Source organism: Sorex fumeus, unplaced genomic scaffold (assembly GCF_029834395.1).
Source record: "Sorex fumeus unplaced genomic scaffold, SorFum_2.1 ptg000072l, whole genome shotgun sequence".
Lineage (NCBI taxonomy): Eukaryota > Metazoa > Chordata > Mammalia > Eulipotyphla > Soricidae > Sorex > Sorex fumeus.
This window is the reverse complement of record NW_026606129.1, coordinates 10234778-10253311: the sequence shown is the minus strand read 5'-3', so window position 1 is coordinate 10253311 and position 18534 is coordinate 10234778. Positions and strand designations below refer to the sequence as shown.

General features: G+C 59.3%; 2 protein-coding genes across 5 annotated transcripts in view; one reads left to right on the top strand and one right to left on the bottom strand.

Moving 5' to 3' along the window:
* Positions 1-824, top strand: part of RAF1 (Raf-1 proto-oncogene, serine/threonine kinase) — a 55316-nt gene extending 54492 nt beyond the window's left edge. For 2 of the 4 annotated variants that reach the window (XM_056129362.1, XM_056129364.1), the window contains one exon: positions 30-824. In XM_056129362.1, coding sequence (XP_055985337.1) covers positions 30-173 — 144 coding nt within the window. In that variant the 3' untranslated portion in view covers positions 174-824. The remainder of the gene's footprint in view (positions 1-29) is intronic. The other 2 variants (XM_056129363.1, XM_056129365.1) reach the window with 1 other exon arrangement.
* Positions 758-17880, bottom strand: MKRN2 (makorin ring finger protein 2). The gene is made up of 8 exons (XM_056129366.1): positions 17766-17880; positions 11674-11802; positions 10722-10903; positions 9294-9598; positions 8214-8428; positions 6450-6560; positions 1678-1822; positions 758-1584 (listed from the first exon to the last, which is right to left on the bottom strand). Exons 1-8 carry the CDS (start codon positions 17789-17791, stop codon positions 1447-1449), a joined length of 1251 nt encoding a protein of 416 aa, XP_055985341.1. The 5' UTR covers positions 17792-17880; the 3' UTR covers positions 758-1446.
* Between the last annotated feature and the right edge of the window lie 654 nt (positions 17881-18534).

Below are 18534 nucleotides of genomic sequence, written 5' to 3'. Positions count from 1 at the left end.
CCGGGCAGCCACATGTGGCCTCGTTGCAGATCCTGTCTTCCATCGAGCTGCTCCAGCACTCCCTCCCCAAAATCAACCGGAGCGCCTCGGAGCCGTCATTGCACCGGGCGGCCCACACCGAGGACATCAACGCCTGCACGCTGACCACGTCCCCAAGACTGCCCGTCTTCTAGCTGACCGCAGCGCACGGGGATGCGGTGGGCGCCACTCTCGGCTCCCTTCTTGCGGGGCCGGGAAGCTGCTGCTAAGATCTCCTGCCTCCTGGGGCCTTAACTTCACGTTGCCTTTTCCTCCTACCCTCCGGCTCGGGGTCAAGGACGCTGCTCGGGCGCCCTGCCCGTGCCCGGAGGCTGAGCCTCCTCCAGGCGCGCCCGGGGCTTGGAGGCCAGATGTGAGCCAAGGCGGAGGATCTCGGAGGTGGGACGTGCGCGGCAGCGGGCGGCGCACCCTCGTGTGGTCTTGGAGTCTGCTCGCCTCGAGCCTTTGGTTGGCGCCAAGTCGGTGTTTTGCACATAACGCACCAAACGGCCCCGGACTGCTGTCCCGCCGCCTGCAGGAGCTGCTTTGGTACTACGGAACTGGACTTCGGGGTGCTGCCCTCCGCAGAGGTCGCCAGTGCTTTGCTGGAAGGGGCCCGGGCCCCTCCCCGTCCCACCTTCCCCTAATGTCTTCCAGGAGCTGCCCCCATGGGGCAGGGCTGGCCCTGCTGCAGCAGTCGCGCGTGCGCAGGGAAGCAGGACAGATTTTCTGGACGATCTGGGTTTTAATTGTTTTTATTGCGCCTGACAAAATACAGTTATCTGACGGTCCTCAATTATGTTATTTTAATAAAATAAATTAAATGTAGGTTAATGGCTGTTTCCTCCTTTTAGAAGTGACACCGGCCGCACAGCAGAACCTCCACCATTCGTATCTGGAGCGCCTGAAGGGGAAGGGGGCCGGCCCGACCTCGCCGCCCCTCACTGACTCGGCCCGCGGCCAGAGCCAGACGCCCTCCCGAGTCAGGCGTTCCGGTGAGCTACGCACGCTGCTGAGGACAGTCCCAGGCCTCCTCCAGTTTGGGCCCCCCCAGAGGTGAGGGGCTGCGCTGCCTGGCCCCTCACCCTCCGGGCACAGTGGGGGCCCCTGGAGCGCCAGCTGCTGGCCATGCAGGTGTAGACGCTGGGAAACTGCAGGGGGCTCTCTGCAGGAAATGAATGTGCTGGGGGTGGGGGGGCAGCTGCAAACCTTGGGAGCCAAGACTCCCTGCTGCGCCCCCGGCCGCCCGCGGATCAACTACGACAGTCACTGCTACTGGTTAGGTCATTTATAGCCGTCGCCTCCCGTGCGTGCGTGGGGAGTGAGGCGGCTGCGGTGGAGGAAGCCTCTCACTGAGAGGCGCCTCCTCAGGTTGCTGTCACGGGGCTCTCACGCCTCCTCCCTGGGCTGGGGGGGAGCTGGGCCCACTCAGGACTCTGGCGACTCCACTCCAGACAGGTGCATGAAGAGGTCCCCCAGCTCTGTCATGTCGCCGTCCTCTGCGGTGGGGACGTGCTGGGTCTCCCGATTCTCAATGAAGTCCCACAGCCGCACGGAATTAAAGAACTGCGAGGGCAGAAAACGCACCGTCTGGTCACCACTCCCCGCCCCCATCGGTGCCCCTAGAGCCGCCTGGACCTCCCCCACCAGGTTCCTTACCCGCACGGTGCCTTCGGAGCTGAGCTGTTTGCGGGGCTTCTCGGGCTCTGCCAGCCGCCCATCGGGGTACGCGTGGCGGTAAAGGCATTTGCTTCCGAACGGGCAGGTCCCCTTGCCCTGCTCAAAGTACTTACAAGCTTTTTTCCTGAAAGGCAGAAAATTGAGAGGGCGGTTGAAAAACCTTGCCCTGCATGCCAGAGGCAGGTCAGGGTGCTGGACAGAGGCCCTGGGGACACAGGCTCAGGGACGCAGGATATGCAGGCAGACATCCCCACTGACATGCTAGACACCCCAGTTTCCTTCAGGGGACTCGGCTCGCTGTCCGGCCTCCAGATGTCTGGAAGTGGGGCTACCTCCCTCGGCTGAAGCCCCCCATCCTCCTCCCAATGCTTCCTTTGCTCCTGGCCAGCAGTGATGTGGGAGGCCAGTAGGCCTGGAAGGGGGCCAGACCCGGCCTGGGCTCCGAGTGGCTCTTCCAAAGATGCCTTCCCCACACCAAATCACCGCGTCCAGAAGTGACTCCCCCCAACTCGAGGAAACTGTTCTCTTTCCATTGCTGAGTCTGGTGACCACGAAGAGGCGTGTGGTGCCCCGCTGACCCAGACCCCGCACACTCACTGGAACCCCATCACCAAGGGGCCCCAAGGGCGTCACTTCCCACAGGTCCTGGTGGCGTTCCCTGTCACCCTGCCCCTCGGGACCTTCGGGCAGTCCAGCACTTCAGCACCTTCGACTCACTTTGGCCTGACCTCCCCTGGGCCCACCTCACCCCACACCACACAGGGCATTCGTGCTGCAGACTGGCCCAGGTGTCTTGTAGCAAATCTGTCACCAGAACATCGTGTCCTAAATGTGCTTTTGCACCTTCCTGTGAGACAGTCTTTCTAGTCTTGTCTCCCATGGAGCTTTTGCTGGTAGGAACCAGTACCACAGAGCCTGTCAGGCACGTCCACGGACGCCTAATGTCGCTCTCATCAGCGAACACCAAGTCCAGGAAAGACCCAAAAGCAAAGGCAGGACCCAGGTCCCGCTACAGTCTCACTCCTGCCCTCTGGTGGTGGGCACGTGGCACTTCACAGGGAGTGCTGGGCATTGCCAGTCAACTTAAAGGAACCATTTATAAACGGTAATGGTTTTGCTACAGTACAGATGAGTCCACTTCACCAACCCACTCTCCTGCAGACACAAGAACTTTAAAAGGCTGGAAGGCACTGGAAAAGGGCCATTATGTAAGATTACAATGCCAGGGTCATTCTCTGAGAAGAAACTGCTAACCCAGAGCCTGGTATCAAGGCAAATGGACTCTGGTGAGGAGGAGACAGGGGGCGGAGGAAGAAGCAGGGAGAGATACTAGCTCTGCCCCGCAACTGGAGAAACTGGAAAATTGAGGCGGGGACGACAACCATAGCCTCAGATGTAGCTGGGAGTTTTTTGTACCTAAAGAAGGTTAATTTGTCACCAGGTGCCTCAGACAGGAGCAGGCGTCCTCTCTCTGCTTGCCCCAAAGGAACCCCGGCAGCCCCCAAACTCCAGACCCAATTGCTGCCTCCCTCACGGCCGACCTTCACAGGCTTGTCCTGGGCCCCCCATGCAAAAGAATAAATCCTCTGAAAAACCCAGGTATGCGGGGCCAGTGACTGAAAAAAGGGGCCGGGACTGGGCCCCCGCTTCCCCGCTCCCCGCCCTTCTATGAACTGCCTCCGGGTTGTATTATTGTGAACAACTTTATGAAAATAAAATGTAAAAAAAGGTAGATTTTCAGGGAGCATGTAGGGATTTTGTTTAAAAAGCACCCCCACAAATCAAGGCAGTTCAACTGAAGATTCAAAAAACAAAACTGGGTCGGAGCCATCCCTAGTATGAGGCCAACCCAGGTTTGATCCCACAACCCCCTCCAGAAGTAATTTGTGAGTGCAGAGCCAACCAGGAGGCACTGGGTGTGGCCCATTCCCCCCACCCCTAGTTTTTAATTCACAAAGGAGGCTGAAGGGCAGTTCGGGCGCATGTCCAGCATGTGCAGGACCCCGGACTAGACTCGCGCCACACGGTCCCCCAAACACTGACAGGTGCTGTCAACCACTGGGCCGAGACAGCCTCAGATTCTTGAGCCCTTTTTTCTTTTTTTTTTGGCTTCCTTGGGTCACACCTGGCCCTGCACTCAGGAATCACTCCTGACAGTGCTCCGAGGACCCTATGAGATGCCGGGGATTGAAACTGGGTCGGCCTCGTGCAAGGCAAAATGTTCTCCCCGCTGCTCTATCGCTCCAGCCTTCTTGAGCCCTTTCACTGGACCAATCACTGGCCTCACTGCTGGGCGTTGCTGGAGGGCATCCAGACCTCCTCCGCTCCGCCAGGGGAGAGAGGGATCAGAAAGCAAAGGGGAGAACAAAGATGCCCCCTGCATGCTGGTCTGGGGACTAGACTCCCCTATTACTAACTGACATTCGGGCAACCGGGCCAGCGGCGTGAACTGCAGTGAGGAAACCACCCATGTAGCGGGTGCAGAGCTGAGCAGCCCCAGGAGGGCGCACGCCTCGCACCCTGCCTGCCTGGGTATGACCCCCAGCACCCCAGATGCACACCTGGCCGCCAGGAGTGACCCTGACCACGGCTGGGTGTGACCCAAAAACAAAAATGGAAAAAAAAAAGAGCCGTTGCGAGGTGAGACCAGCAGCACAGCTCATGTCTGAGGGTGCGGATTTCAACAGCCACTACAAATGCTTACGAAGAACAAAGACCGAGTCAGAAAAGAATAAACAGCTGCGCTCCACGGCACGGTATCACCATGCTGGTCACGTGTGACTGAGAATTCCAAAAGGAAAATACCAGGAGAGAAAAAATTGACAAAACAATGCCCCAAGTGTCCCTGATTCTGGGAACGACATAAGCACATGTTCAGAGAAAACAATGTGTGGAAGCACGAGGGCAAAGTAACAAACCACTGGAAGCCAGAGTAGAGAGTAAATCTTGGTGCCAACCTCAGAGATGATGCATGAAAATTTCAATTACAACCGATATCTCAGAAATGATCACAGCAAAATGCTGCCAGGGAGCTGAAAGGAAAACAGCTTTTAAGAGTCTTTAAAAAAAAAAAAAAACGCCTTGGGACAGCATTGCACCAGGCAGCCGGAGACCCGGAGACCTGCCGGAGAACGTGGGGAAGGATCGGGAGCACTCAGGGGTGGGCCCCGGGCGGATGGGAGGGTCTTGGATCCAAGAGCTCCTGCCCTCCACAGCTGGGACCCGAGCACCGCTGCGACCTCACAGTGCAGGGGACTCGGGCTAACCGCACAGAACACAGCCTGTCTGTCCTGGCCCAAAGGCCATCAGGACTGGGTGGGCACACACCTAGGGAGCGGTCAGGAGACTTTCCCATCCTGGTTACCAGGCTACTGGGGGATGTGGCCCAGTGGCCACAACCGATGGCAAAGCATGCGGCCGTGAAGCCTCTCTGCATTCACAATCTAAGCCAAGGCCAGAGTGGAAGAGGAACGGCCGTCAGCCACCAAGGGCAGGCTGCAGTGAGGAAATGGCGTGGACACGTGTGAATGAAAGGCAGCCGCGGGCTCAGATCCCGACAGGCACTTCAGAGCCCAACCCCACCATCCTCACTCGCCGGGCCAGAACCCCGAGTCTAATGTCTCCCCGTTTGCTTCTTGTTTCAGCTACTCATCACCTTTGACCCGGGCTGGGGTTAAGCCCCGTTTCACCTCAGTGAGCCTAAGATGCTGTGAGTTGGAAAGGTGGGGAGGAGCCATAGCACAGCGGATAAGGCACCTGCGTCCCACGCAGCCAACCCGGGTTCGATCCCTGAGCACAGAGCCAGGAGGAAGCCCTGAGGCCCCCAAACCAAACCCACAAAACTACCACCACTGCCCAAAACACTGAAACCAGCCACTCGACAGGTGGCAACCCCTCGAACCCAGAGCCTCGCTCCCGTGATTTCCTGACGCCTGCAGAGGGGACACAGGCAGGACGGCACCCAGAGTGCGGCGACCCAGCCCTCGGGATGGGTGTGTGATGCAGTGGCAGGGACAGCCAGGGCCACTGCAACGAGGCTCGTACCCTACAGCACCAAACTCAAAGCAGGGTTCCGCGGCAGCCTGCTCACGGCCTCCCGGCTCTGCACTCAGGGCGCCCTCCCGGCCGGCGGCACCAGCTCTCTGGCCCAAGCAGCTGGCAGAGGAAACACCGAGCAAATCCACCTTTGCCCCAGGCCCTACAGGGTTTCCTGCCTGGGGGACATCCTCCCAGCGGTCAGCTGCCGGTCGGCCGGCACTCATCTTGGCCAGCGGCTCCCTGCTCTGTTCTGAGCAAGACTGCCAGGCTCCATCCTCCCTTCCAGCGGCCTCAGGGTCCCAGAAACCACCCTGAACCACGGTGCCCTCACCCCGCCCTGCCCAGGTCATTCCTTAGCCCTGAGTCAGCATCTTGATTTTTGGGTCGTGACTGCTTCTTACTCTTGTTGACTCTTTCACTACACACGCTCTAGAGGGCCAAGTTTTCGTGGAACTGCCGAATGCTCGATTCCCTGGGCTCTGACAGGGTCCACGCGCAGATCTCTGACCAGTATTTGTTGAACAAATGACCACAGGTGACAAGCTAACCTTAATACCTCAAACTGGGTTGCAGGGGCGGCACAGAAGTCACCCAGGACACCTCGCTGTGGCCCTGGTCATCTCTGTGTGCCCACAGCCAGCGTGATGCCGGAGAAAAGGAAAAGCTCAGAGGCGGCAGGGCTCGGGGGTGAATGCAGGGCCCAGAGCACTTACCCCATTCCCTGTTTGAAAGCTTCAATCAACTCGTTCTTTTTATTCTGATCTTCCACCCAATACACGCTTGGGATTACAAACTCTGATATCACGCGGCATTCTGGACAGGACCTGAAATAAGCACCAGGTTAGACGGAGAGGAGAAATGGCAAAACCCTGAGCATCGCCAGGCACACGCCGGGCGAGCACTCAGGTGCTGACCCACAACCAGCCCGGGCTCCCAGCAGGTGAGCCCACGGCGCTGGGAGATACGCCCGCCTGTGAGGGAGGGCCTGGACTCTGATCCCTGCACTGTGCAGCCCCTGAGCACTGCCAGGGGTTGCCCTGGCTCCCCTGTCGTCCCCACATAAGAAAAACATCAGTGCCAGGGGCCAGAGCGATGGTCCAGCAGCAAGGGCGCCTGCCTTGCATGTGGCCAGCCTGGGCTCAATCCCCAGCATCCCACAGGGTCCCCTAAGCTCCGCCAGGAGTGATCTCTGAGCTCTGTAATGCTGGGTGAAAACCAAGCCCCACTGGGTGTGGGCAAAAACAACTTTAAAAACAAACAAAAAAAAAACCACAAAGCAGCCTAGAAGGGGTGATGAGCCAGTCTGACGGCCACCGCATAGGGACCCAAGCTCAGACCCGTGGCAGTCTGGCCCGAGCACAGCCAGATACAGTGTTGGCAGGCAGGACAGACTGTTCCCCAGGCCGCCCAGTGTGACCCGGCCATCAAGACTGACCGACCAGTCAGGTTGGGCGGGGCAGTCGAAGCTCTAGAGATGCGGCTCAGGATGAACCCCCCCTGCTCCCCCAGAAAAACCCCCAAACCCAACCCGACAGGAACTCGTGCCCGGGTGTCAGAGCTGCATCTGCACGGCCAAGGGTGCCGACACCCACACGGCCAGCAACCGCTGAGTGACCAAGTCCCCGAGCCACGCCAAGAAGCCAAGTGCATACGGACACGACACACGTCTGACACAGGAGCTGAGAGGACAGCGGAGTCCACAGGTGTGAGATACCCAGAGGAGCAAATCCCCCGGGGGAAGGGGACACCAGCTGCCAACACTGAGTGGGAATGGGCAGTGGCCGCAGATCAAAGCTGCTTTTCTGGACCAAAGGAAAAGTTTAAAAGTACTTGTGAGGGTGACTGCACAGGCCTGCAAATGAACTGGGCAGAGTGAGCACGTGTGTGTGTGTGTGTGTGTGTGTGTGTGTGTGTGTGTGTGTGTGTGAGTGCATGTGCATGTGCGCCTGTGTGGGTGTGCGTGTGCAGTGTGTGTGGCGAGGGTCACACCTGGGGCCTTGCACCGAGAGGCAGGAGCTTCAGCACTGAGCCACACAACGGCACAGTTTCATACTGTTTGCCTTGGGTTTGCATTATCCCTGGCAATGTCAGGCCCAAGCTGTGCCAGGCCTTGTACCCGGCCTCCTGCATCCTGCCTCCGGCCTGCGCCCGGCCCCGTGACCCGACTGCCTGCCACAGACATGACGCCACCTCCGCCCAGTCACCACACGGCCGCAGGCCGCCTCCAGCCGGGACTTAACCTCGCCTCGCTCCGTTTCCTCCCCGGACCGCGGGTCCCCGTGTTCCGAGATGCCCCCCAAGAGTTCCAAGCCTGTGGGAACCGAACTCTCGGGGAAGCGCCCGGGCCTTGGAGAGTCAGGCCCCGTGCTGGGGTGCCGTGAGTGCTCATCAGGGCTGGGACAGAAGGGTGCTCCCACAGGGAGGAAGTGGAAGCTCACTGGGGCCAGGGGCAGGGCTGTGCATGCCGCTGTACTCACTTGATGATGGGGTTCTCGAACTGCTTGGCGCACCGCCACTGGCGGATGCACGACAGGCAGTAGGTGTGGTTGCAGCTGGACAGGATGCCAAACCTGCGCTCGGACGCCGACGCCTTCTCCAGGATCACCTCCATGCAGATGCTGCACACCTTGTCCTGGCTGGCCTGCAGGGCGAAGGCCTTCTCCATCTCGTGCTCGAACGTGGACATGCAGCTCTGCGGGCAGGGATGGGGTGGGGGGTGAGGCTGCCGGTCAGCAGTGCCCAGCAGGACGCCCAGGCAACCAGGAGCCTCCCGGCCTTGGGTCTGACACCCTCTCTGCTGGCTTGACTCCTGGCCCTGCCCGTTTCAGCCGAGAGGCAGTACTGGGGGACCCCCAAGGTCACACAGGACCACTGTGGGGTGGGGGAGGAGTTCCCAAGGCCCAGGCCTGGCTTGCTGGTGCCGCTGGACACGGCCTGCTCCACTCTGCACTCGCTAACAAGCGAACCACTGACCTTCACTTAAGAGGCAGAGGGGGCAGCGCCCGTGTCAAGGAAGAAGCAGCCCCCGGTCTCTCTGGGCAGAGCCGGCAGGTGCGGGAGTCAATGCAGCCTGCACAGGCCCGGCAGTCCCTAGCCTTGAGTGCAGAGGCTAGTGTGGACACTGGGGCCCTTCCACACGGACTGCCCAGAGGCCACAACAGGAGACCTCACATCCCTAGACACAGGCTGGGAGGCCTGTCAGGGAGACACGTCAACCTGGTGGACTGCTCCCATGGGTGTGCATGGGTGTGCGCATGAATGTGCATGTGTGTATGTGTGCATGTGTGTGAATGTGAGTGTGTAGCCACCCGCCCAGCCGCCCACCCACCCTGAATTGTCCTCTAACTTAGTACAACTTTCTCCTGTCTCGTCTTTATCCTACAGAGCCAGAACTGACAGCCGCAGGCCAGGAAACAGGCCCGAGACACCCCAGGAGCCAGACGAAGGAGGGTGTCACGGGCACAGATGCCCGCGGTCGTGGCCCTCCCGGCCCGCAGCACGACTCACGCGCCCCACCTCACGCACCCCGGAACACATTCCCACCCGGCGGCCGGTACCTTCTCGTGGGCTTTCCTCTGCTCTGGGTCGAAAGGGTGCAGGACCTGCAGCCTGCAGATCTCACACATGTCCCCGTGCAGGTAGGCACACGCGTCCCCGAACCGGCACTCGCCGGCAGCCGCGTAGGGGCACAGCAGCTGCTCGGTGCCCTCGGAGCTGCCGGCCTCGGGCTCATCCAGGCCGCTGCGGATGGCGTCCAAGTAGGAGTGCGGCTTCATCTCCGGGCTGCCCTGGGCGTCGCTGCAGCCACCCGCACTGCCCACCACACTGGGACATGGCTTCTCCTCGGCCAGGCCAGAGAGATCTCAACACAAACACACGGTACAGAGATGGTGAACATGGTGTGTCCCAGACGGGTGCCGCCCCACATGTCCCGAACCATGGGACCCCCCGCTCGGGAGCAGATGGCAAAGGCAGGCCAAGGGAGAGGAGCAAAGCAATGCCCAGGGACTTTTAAAAAAAAAATTTAAAAAAAAGCATCAGCAGCAACTCAGTGCAACAGGAGAAGACAGACTACGGCATACATCTTCCTCCTCTGGTAACTGGGCCAGACCAGCTGATATTGGGGCTGTCCCCTACGTGGGGCTCAGGTGGTGCCCAGGGAACCCTGTGCTGATGGAGACTGAACCCAGGCCCCTGAATGCTGACAGAGCCCGCACCCTGCCATGGAGCTCGCTCAGATCCCGTGACACATTTATGGGAAACGGAATTATGGCCCAGTGACACCAAAATTACATATATGCATCCATCTCAGAAGGAACTGGAGGATGAGGGCAGGAAAGAGGGTTTTTTTTTCCACAGTGGAAAAGGGCCAGTTCATTTAAATCGACTACAGTAAAACCCTGGAGTGACAGTACAGAGGGTCAGGGATTTGCCCTGCACACAACCAACCCAGGGTTGATCCCCAACACCCTCTATGCTCCCTGAGTACCACCGGGAGTAATTCCTGAGTGCAGAGCCAGGAGCAACTAACCCCTGAGCAGCGCTGAGCATGGCTTAAAAAGAAACAAAAATATTCATAAAATAAAATTTACAAATAAAGACACCGGAGCAAGTTTTCGAGTCCTAGAGCTGGTATTCGGGCCCCTCGCACCAGGAGCTCCCGGCTGCCACCCACGGCCCTGAGCCTCTGGTGGGGGCACGGGTGTGGTTCACCCCTTACTTGGCAGCCTGGGATCTCTCACGCCAACTACCTGCAAGAGCCAGACACCCCTCCACTACTTAAGGACCACAGTGAAACCATCTGTCGGAGCAGGCTGGGCACTTGCCTTGCACCGGCTGACCCACGTTCACCCCCCAGCACTGCCGACGGTCCCCCAAGCCCCGCCAGGCGTGATCCCCGAGCACCACCCCAGGGGGGCCCCTGCCCTCCACTCCAACAACTGAGATCTGCCCAGAGCGCTCCTCGCGGGGCCGTGCTCACTCACTTCGGTCTCTCAGCACCACGGTTCTCTTCTCCCGCTTCCCAGGCTCGTGGAGACTCATCTTCACGATGGCCGCGGCATGGCTGGCGGGAGGGTGGGGGCTGTGGAAGCCGGGGGAGGGCACGGCGTGGGGCCCGGGGCCCATGGCACCACCCGCTGCGGCAGAGGGCCTCGTGTGGTCGTACCTGAACAGAACACAGACGGATGCACCCGGGCCTGGACCCACAGGCCCCACGGTCCCGCCTGCTCTGCTCCATTTGTGAAACTGGACAAGTGGACATTCTCGTCCTGGGTCTGAACCGACAGGAAGGGCTGGGTCCAGTGAGAAGGGAAAGCCCAGGGTACCGGGTCCGGAGACAGGCTCCGAGTCGGACCGCGGGCTGCGCCTTGCCGGGGTGGTACCTACAGGTGACAGCTCCCAACGCCCATCGGATGCCGCCAGCCCGAGCAGTGCCAGGAAGTTCTGAGACGGGCTTTGCAGCCAGTCTGGAACGTTCCAGTCTCTAGTGATCAGACTGGCAACGGGTTCAGAGGGGAGAGGAACAGAAACACCCCCGGCAGAACCCCAGGGGCCTCGCCACTGACGGGGCGACAGCCGACCCACGGAAATTGCGAGAGCTCAAGCGGCATCACAGGAAAAAAAGGCCACACAGGAAATCTTACTATGTTTACTGGGAGGCCACTTTTCTTTATTTGAAAAAAAAAAGAAGAAAATGGGGGGATGGGGGGAATGCAGATGCACATTCAGCAGTGCTCAGGGCTGACTCCTGGCTCTGCACACAGGGGTCACTCCTGGCAGGGCTTGGGGGACCATGTGTGGTGCTGGGGACTGAACCCGGGTCGACCGCGGGCAAGGGAAGCGCCGTCCCTCTTGGAATGCCAAGAAGGTGACTGACAAGCGTGAGCTCACTGTGGGGCGCGGGGCGGGGTTCCAGGGCCACCATCGGGCACTTGCCTGCAGCGAGTCCCGTAGGCGCAGCAGCCTTTCTGGTAGTATTTGCAGATGGTGGAGGGCTTGCTGCTCGCCAAGTCATGGGAGAAGAGGCACTGGTTTCCTTCCCGACACACGCCGTGCATGAAATACCTGCAGGGATGAGCAACACAGGCACGTTCAAAGGCACTGGGGCCCAAGAGACAATGACGAGTGACCCAAGTTCAATCCCCAGCCAGCAGAGGGCTCCCTGGAGCCCCGCCAGGAGTGATCCCTGAAGCCAGCACCAGGAGGAAGCCCTGAGCAGAGCTCGGTGTGCCCCCGCCAGAAAACAAAAATGCCTAAAAGATGCTTTTTGCTGTAAAAGCACCAAGTTCTGGTACCTGGCACGCAAACATTCACAATGAACGGCCTGTGTATCTGGGTTGTACCAAGCCCCGGAGATTGACTTGGTTCCTGGATTCTAACACAGTGATCCAAGCTGCACTGCAATAAATTCAATGACGGTCTTTCTGGAAAAAAATACCCTCCCCCACACCCCAGCAATCTCCACCAAAAAGTGCCCAAAAGGACTGGCGAGGGTTATGGCGGGACAGCACTTGCTTTGCATGTGTGTGGTCACTGCAAATTTGGAAGACAATGTGGACGTTTCTCAAAAAACTAGAAATTGAGCTCCCATTTAATCCAGAACTTCTGGGAATATATCCGGGGGTGCAAAAAAGTACAGTAGAAATGACATCTGCACCTGTATGTTCAATGCAGCACTGTTCACAATAGCCAGTGCCCGAGAACAGACGACTGGTTAAAGAAACACTGGTACATCTACACAATGGAATACTATGCAGCTGTTAGGAAAGATGAAGTCATGAAATCTGCTTATAAGTGGATGACCATGGAGAGTATCATGCTAAATGAAATGAGTCAGAAAAAGAGAGACAGATATAGAATGACTGCACTCATTTGTGGAATATAAAATACCATAACATGAGACTAACACCCAAAGACAGTAGAGAGGCCAGGAAGATTATACTCCATAGTTAGAACCTGCCTCTTGAGGTGGGGAGAAGGCAGCTGGGATAGAGAAGGGATCACTAAGTCAATGATGGTTGGAGGGATCGCTCGGGATGGGAGACACGTGCTGAAAGTAGATAAAGGACCAACCATGATGACCTCTCAGTATCAGTACTGCAAACCATAATGCCCATAAGTAGAGAGAAAGAGGGAATTTGTCTACTATGAGGAAGGGAGGAGGGGTTGGGATGGGGAAAGGACAGGTGGAGGGATGGGAGTTTGATCATTGTATGACTGAAAAACATGAAAGTTTTGTAATGCAGCTCACGGTGATGCAATAAAAAATACAAAAAAAAATTTAAAAAATTTTAAATTAAAAAAAAGAAAAAGAGAGAAGGGAAAAGAAAACTCGCATTTTCTACTTTAAGCTGCATCATGAGAGACACCAAGCCACTGAGACTCACGGGATCCGGTCGGCCCTGGGTAGGCATCTCACACCCACAGCCTCAGGGATGGCCACGGCCCAGTCACGGCTCACAGAAGGAAGAGATGCCAAGAGGCGCCACGCTGGTCTTCGTGCTGAAAACTTCAGGCTGAATCACCCGGTTTTATCACCCTGGGCGCGCCTCTGAGTCCCACAGGCCTGGCTGGCTCAGCGGCGCAGCGGGACATCAGTGACCAAGCTCAGCCACCACCCGCCAAACAAACCCAGACTTTGGTCTTCGTGAGATGCAACAATTTTCACACATTTTCTTTAACTGAACTATTTTTTAAAAAAAATAATTCCATTTGCTATTTTATTGTAACTAGCAAAATAAACCGCACGGCAGAGCCTGGCAAGCTGCCCGTGGCGTATTCGATATGTCAAAAACAGTAACAACAAGTCTCACAATGGAGACGTTACTGGTGCCCACTCGATCAAATCGATGAACAATGGGAGGACAGTGCTAGCTAGTTAAGAGCCAGGCCTGAGAGAACAAGAAGTACGAGGATACGCGGATTCATAAATGCAGGAAGAGCCGGGCAAAGTGGCAAGAGCCGCTACCCGGGAAAATGAGATCCAGAGAATAGTGCAGTTCACAGACCAACATCTCCTTCCAGACTGGACTGACTTCCAGTGCCCCCAGCAGAAACGAGGTATTACCTGGGCAGTGACCCCCCACACCCCATCTTCCCAGCTGTTCTCCTCTTCCTCTTTGCCTTTGGAAACATCCCCAGGGGTCCCCAGCTCCACTTCCAGGTAGGTTTGGGGTATCTACTTTTCCTTCCCTTGAATCACCATGAGACAGTTACAAAGTTATTCAGGGACGGGTTTCCTTCATACAAAGTTCCAACACCCTGCCCGCCATCTGACTGAGAGCGGTCCAGTCCTGCAGGGCAGATACTTTACTCCGGTCCCTGTGGTTTGCAACACTGTTGCTGACAGGTTCCGTGTCTGGCTGGGGACCTCCTCCCTCCCAGCCCAGCGCTGGTATGGCCTGGCAGTCACTGTCCTAACCGCCCTCCCCCACGTCGTGCGGTGGGCTCAGTCCTCCTGGCCCTGGTCTTTACTGTCCTTGGGTATTGTTCTCACACTGTGTTTTTTGATTCCCTGGTTTCTAAGCACTTCTGTTGCTTGTGGTTTTCGTGCCAGAGATTTGATCTTCGTGCGTGAGAGACACAGAGATGTGAAGCTTGCAGAGAGCCTCAAGGCCATCGGCCACCATGCGTGAGATGCATGCATGGGGGGGGGGGGGGCTCCCAGAGAACCTTCAGGACATTGCTCCCCCCCCTCGGTGCCCCGGGGAGGGTGAAGTGTCTCATCCTGCCTCTGAATCCTCCATCTCTGGGCCCCACCCCCATACCCTGTGACAGTCACAGAAGCACCTGCACCAGTTCTGTCCTGCCTGTCACCCGCCTCCCAGAGACGCCCTCTTCATCTCTGCCGCCTCCCGTGAGGCCCTGCTGGGGGTTTCCACTGAGTCCCCCCCACCCCCCCCCCTCGGCCCCGCCAGCCTTTGCTCATGTGGGGGCTGACAGGGGCAGGTTCAAAACAGGACAATTCTCCCCCCAGCCCCGCAGGGTGGCAGGTTCAAGATCAGCCCAGATCCATCTCGGCCCGGCCTCCCACGGGCTTCTGGGCTTCTTCCTGGCACGGCTCCAGCTGGGTGCATGTGCTGACCGCTGCCCAGGGGGTGAGTGCTCGGGCCTAGCTCACTTTCCAGTTTTTCCCACATGCTCAGGCATGACAGACATGGGGCGCGTCCCCATCAGGGGAAGGAGCAGGCGCGGCAGGGAGAACAGCGCGTGGACAGAGCGGTCACGTGAAGATGCCCGAGTCACGCGGCGGCTTGGCTTGCAACGTGAGCTCAGTCCCTGGCCACCCCGTCCCTGGGGATTTACATCCCGAGCCCCAGCTCCCTGCCTGTAACCTGATGACGGTCACCAGAGGGTCGGGCTCAGACAGAGCAGAGGGGACACGTCACGGCTGCGCCTGACCGTGGCACACACTCTCCGTGTCTGTTATTTATTGAGTTGAAGGAAAGAGCGGGGAGGCAGGGCGTGGGGGAGGGGTATGGCAGGGTGAGTCTCACTGGCACGGTGAGCCGGGACCCAAATCCAGAACTGTTCAACCCAAGTTCTTCTGACCACGTACTGGTGACCCCACACACCAAGCTCCAGGCTGACCCTCTCGGAAACTGGAATCCCGGGCTTCTGACCAGCCTCAAGCAGGACAAAGGAACTGCCAATGACAGACTCTGCCAATGGGACATTTGCTGATCTTGCCCCTGCAGGGAAGAGGCCACAGGCATCTGACGGGGGCCAGGCCAGGCCAGGGATGTCCAGCGTGGGGAGCCCTTCCTGCCTCCCATCCACACAGGGCTGGGAAGTGCTGTACCTCCAGCCCCCTCCCTGGGGGACACGTGTCCACATGGATGAACAGACCCAACCAATGCCATGTCCTGCAGCCCGCTAAGTCTGCACGTGCTGTCCATCCAGTCAGGAGGACAGACCAGGGGACTCTGCTCCCCGAAGCGGCGGGTCTCCCAACAGCTGGCCTCCAGGCCAACCAGATCACGCCCTGGGCTCGCCCTGGGTACCAAAGTCTGGAGATGACACACAGTGGTGAACAGAGACAGCAGTGCTCCTGCTAAGCGCGGTCACCTTAATGCGTCTTTTCCTGCCGGGCAGTTCCCACACCCTCCCGTTTATTTGCTTTCTGTCTGTGTATGCATTTTCCTTTCAGGTGAACATACTGAAAACCCTGAAAAGGAGGTGGGAGAGTCAGTTGCAGCGGGTAGGGCGCTTGCCTTGTGCACAGCCAAACTGGGTTTGATACCCGAGCACTGCCAGGTATGAGTCCTAAGCCGAGCCAGGAGTAAGCCCTGAGCATGGTCAGGCGTGGCCCCACAACAAAACAAACAGAAGCTATTACGAGCTCTGGAAATACTGGCAGTCAAGCGGGCTGGGGAGAAACAGGTCGGAGTACAGATCTGGCTGGCAGAAGCCCCGAGCACGGGCAGGTGAGCACCAGACGGCCCTACCAGCCTCAGCATTTGCCCTCTCTTCACCCGCCCAGCCAGGCCAGCCCAATACTGCTGGCAGCGGCCCTGAACCATGCCCCAGCCCTGCATGGGCGCCCCACCAACTAGAGGACTTAATTTCCCATTCCCCAAACTTAGCTGGGGGCCTTACAGTCTACAAAAGAACAGACTGACTTGCGCCTCTGAATAAAATGGCTGGGACAGGGGGAGGGGCAGTGGTCTCGTGCAGAGGTTCAGTCCTCCTGGGCGGGAGCAGAGTGGGATGACTGGGATCATAGACCACGTGGCTCCAAGAGCACCTCAAAGAAGCCCCAATAAGCCCAGCAACTGAGGCCGGAGAGACAGGACCACGGGGAGGGCGCCTGCCTTGCACCGGCCAGCCTGGGTTCAAGCCCTCGCACCCCAGATAGTCCCCAAAGCCCCCCAGGAGTGCGCCCTGAGTGCAGAGCCCGGAGTAAGCCCTGAGCCCCGCCAGGTGTGACCCCCCCTAAACCAAAACCACCCCAGCAGGTACTTGGTCACTCTAGTGGCTGGCACGGCTGTTCAGCTCCTGCTGGGGACAGGTTGGAGCCCGGGAGACGGGGCTGAAGTCTCTGCTCTAGTCCTGAGGTCCTGGACAGGTCCTGGACCAGGCTCCGGTCGTTATACCGAGAATCCCACACCAGGCACCGGCCGCCAACTCCGATGCCCACTGGAACGTGCCCTGCTACTGGACAGACCTCAGGACCCATAGCTGGGCAGGAAACAATCTACTGCCACCAGAAACTGCAGGTCCCTCAGGAGAGCAAGAGCAAACATAGACTCTCCAGCACAAATAACCTCAAGCATCTTCTCTGGACAAGAAAGTGCCAAAATCTGAACCACCACTTACTATAAACCACCTGGATCTTGCAAACTTTCAAAAACAGTGGCCGACTCCCTCGCGGGTCTTAGAGACTTTAATCTAGCCGCTTCTCAATCAAGTGCGAATGACTCTCCTTCACACCACGGAGACTCCCTAACTGGGGCAGGGGTTTAGGCCACACCCTGCAGGGCGGGGGGCTTCCAGCGGGGCTGGGGAGGAGGGGGGATCCCTTAGGATGCTCGGGGTCACCCCTGGGCGGCGCCTCCCCCTGCCCCGCGCCCACCGAGCCCCCTCTCCCGCGTGAAACCGTGCCCCACGCGGCGTTTCCCACTGCAACCAATTATTGGAATGAAATCGGCTCTTTGCAAGTCAATTCCCGATTCCCGCTCCCGGGAAACCAACCACCGGCCTCCCGGGGGGCTGACGCAAACTCGGTCCAGAATTTTCTCGCCGCGTCCAGGTGCTCCTGACGTCGTTTCTCCGCGCGGGGAGCGGCGCCGGGGCGAGGATGACGCCCAGGGGCAGCGGCGAGAGGGCCCGGGGCCGCCGTCCCGCCCCGCCCCGCGCCCCCCGCCCGCGGGACGCCCCCTCCGAGCCTCCCCGCGGCTCCAGCCCCCCGGGGGATGCAAGGCCGCCCCGAGCGCGGGGCCCCGGCGCCCTGCACGGCGCTGCCCCCCGGAGTCCGCTCCGGCCTCCGATCCGATCCCGGCGGCCGCCCCCCGGCCCCGCGCACGGACCTGCAAGTGACCTGCTTGGTGCTCATGATGGTCGCGCTGGGGGCCGTGGACGCGCCGCCGCCGCTGCCGCCCGCTCTGGCCGCCGCCGCCGCCGCCGCCGCCGCCCGGGCTCGGCCCCGCCCCCGAGGCGCGTCATCAGCGCGCGCCCCGCCCCCGTGCAGCGCCTTTGTAGCGCCGGCCGGAAACCGGCGCCGTCACAATCGGTTCCGCCCGGCGCACACGGGCCGGCCTCGGGAGCCCTCGCCCCGCCGCCTGCGTTCCCGGGCCGCCGGCGCCTGCTGTCTGTCCGGCCACGCTCTGCAGTGGGCTTTCCCGCAGGCCCTCCCGCGCGCACGCGCAGGCCCCCGGCTGCACGGAGACCACCCCCGGAGTCCCCCGGAGCCCCTGATCCCCGCACGCGGGGTTCCCCCTGCCCCGCGCTCACCCCGCGCCCCGGCCCGGCCCGGCCTCGCCCCCCTGCAGGCTCGAGCGTCCTCCCGCCGTCCCCCGCACGCTGCCCTGCGCTGCATCTAGGCTTAAAACCAGCAGGATCGGGCCAGCACAGCGAGCACTGAGCCAGGAGCAAGCCCTTCGTGGCGTCCGTTTCTGGGTTTTTGCCTACGACCGTGCGTGGAGCCTTCAAAAGAATAGTGGCCCGGCGAACTTGTTTGTTTATTTATTTACTTTTGTCCTGTTACCAAGTTCAGGGAAAGTATTTAACCATTCATCTTTCATTAAAAAGGTGGGAGGCTGGAGAGATGGTGCAGGAGGGAAGGTGCTCCGCCCGCAT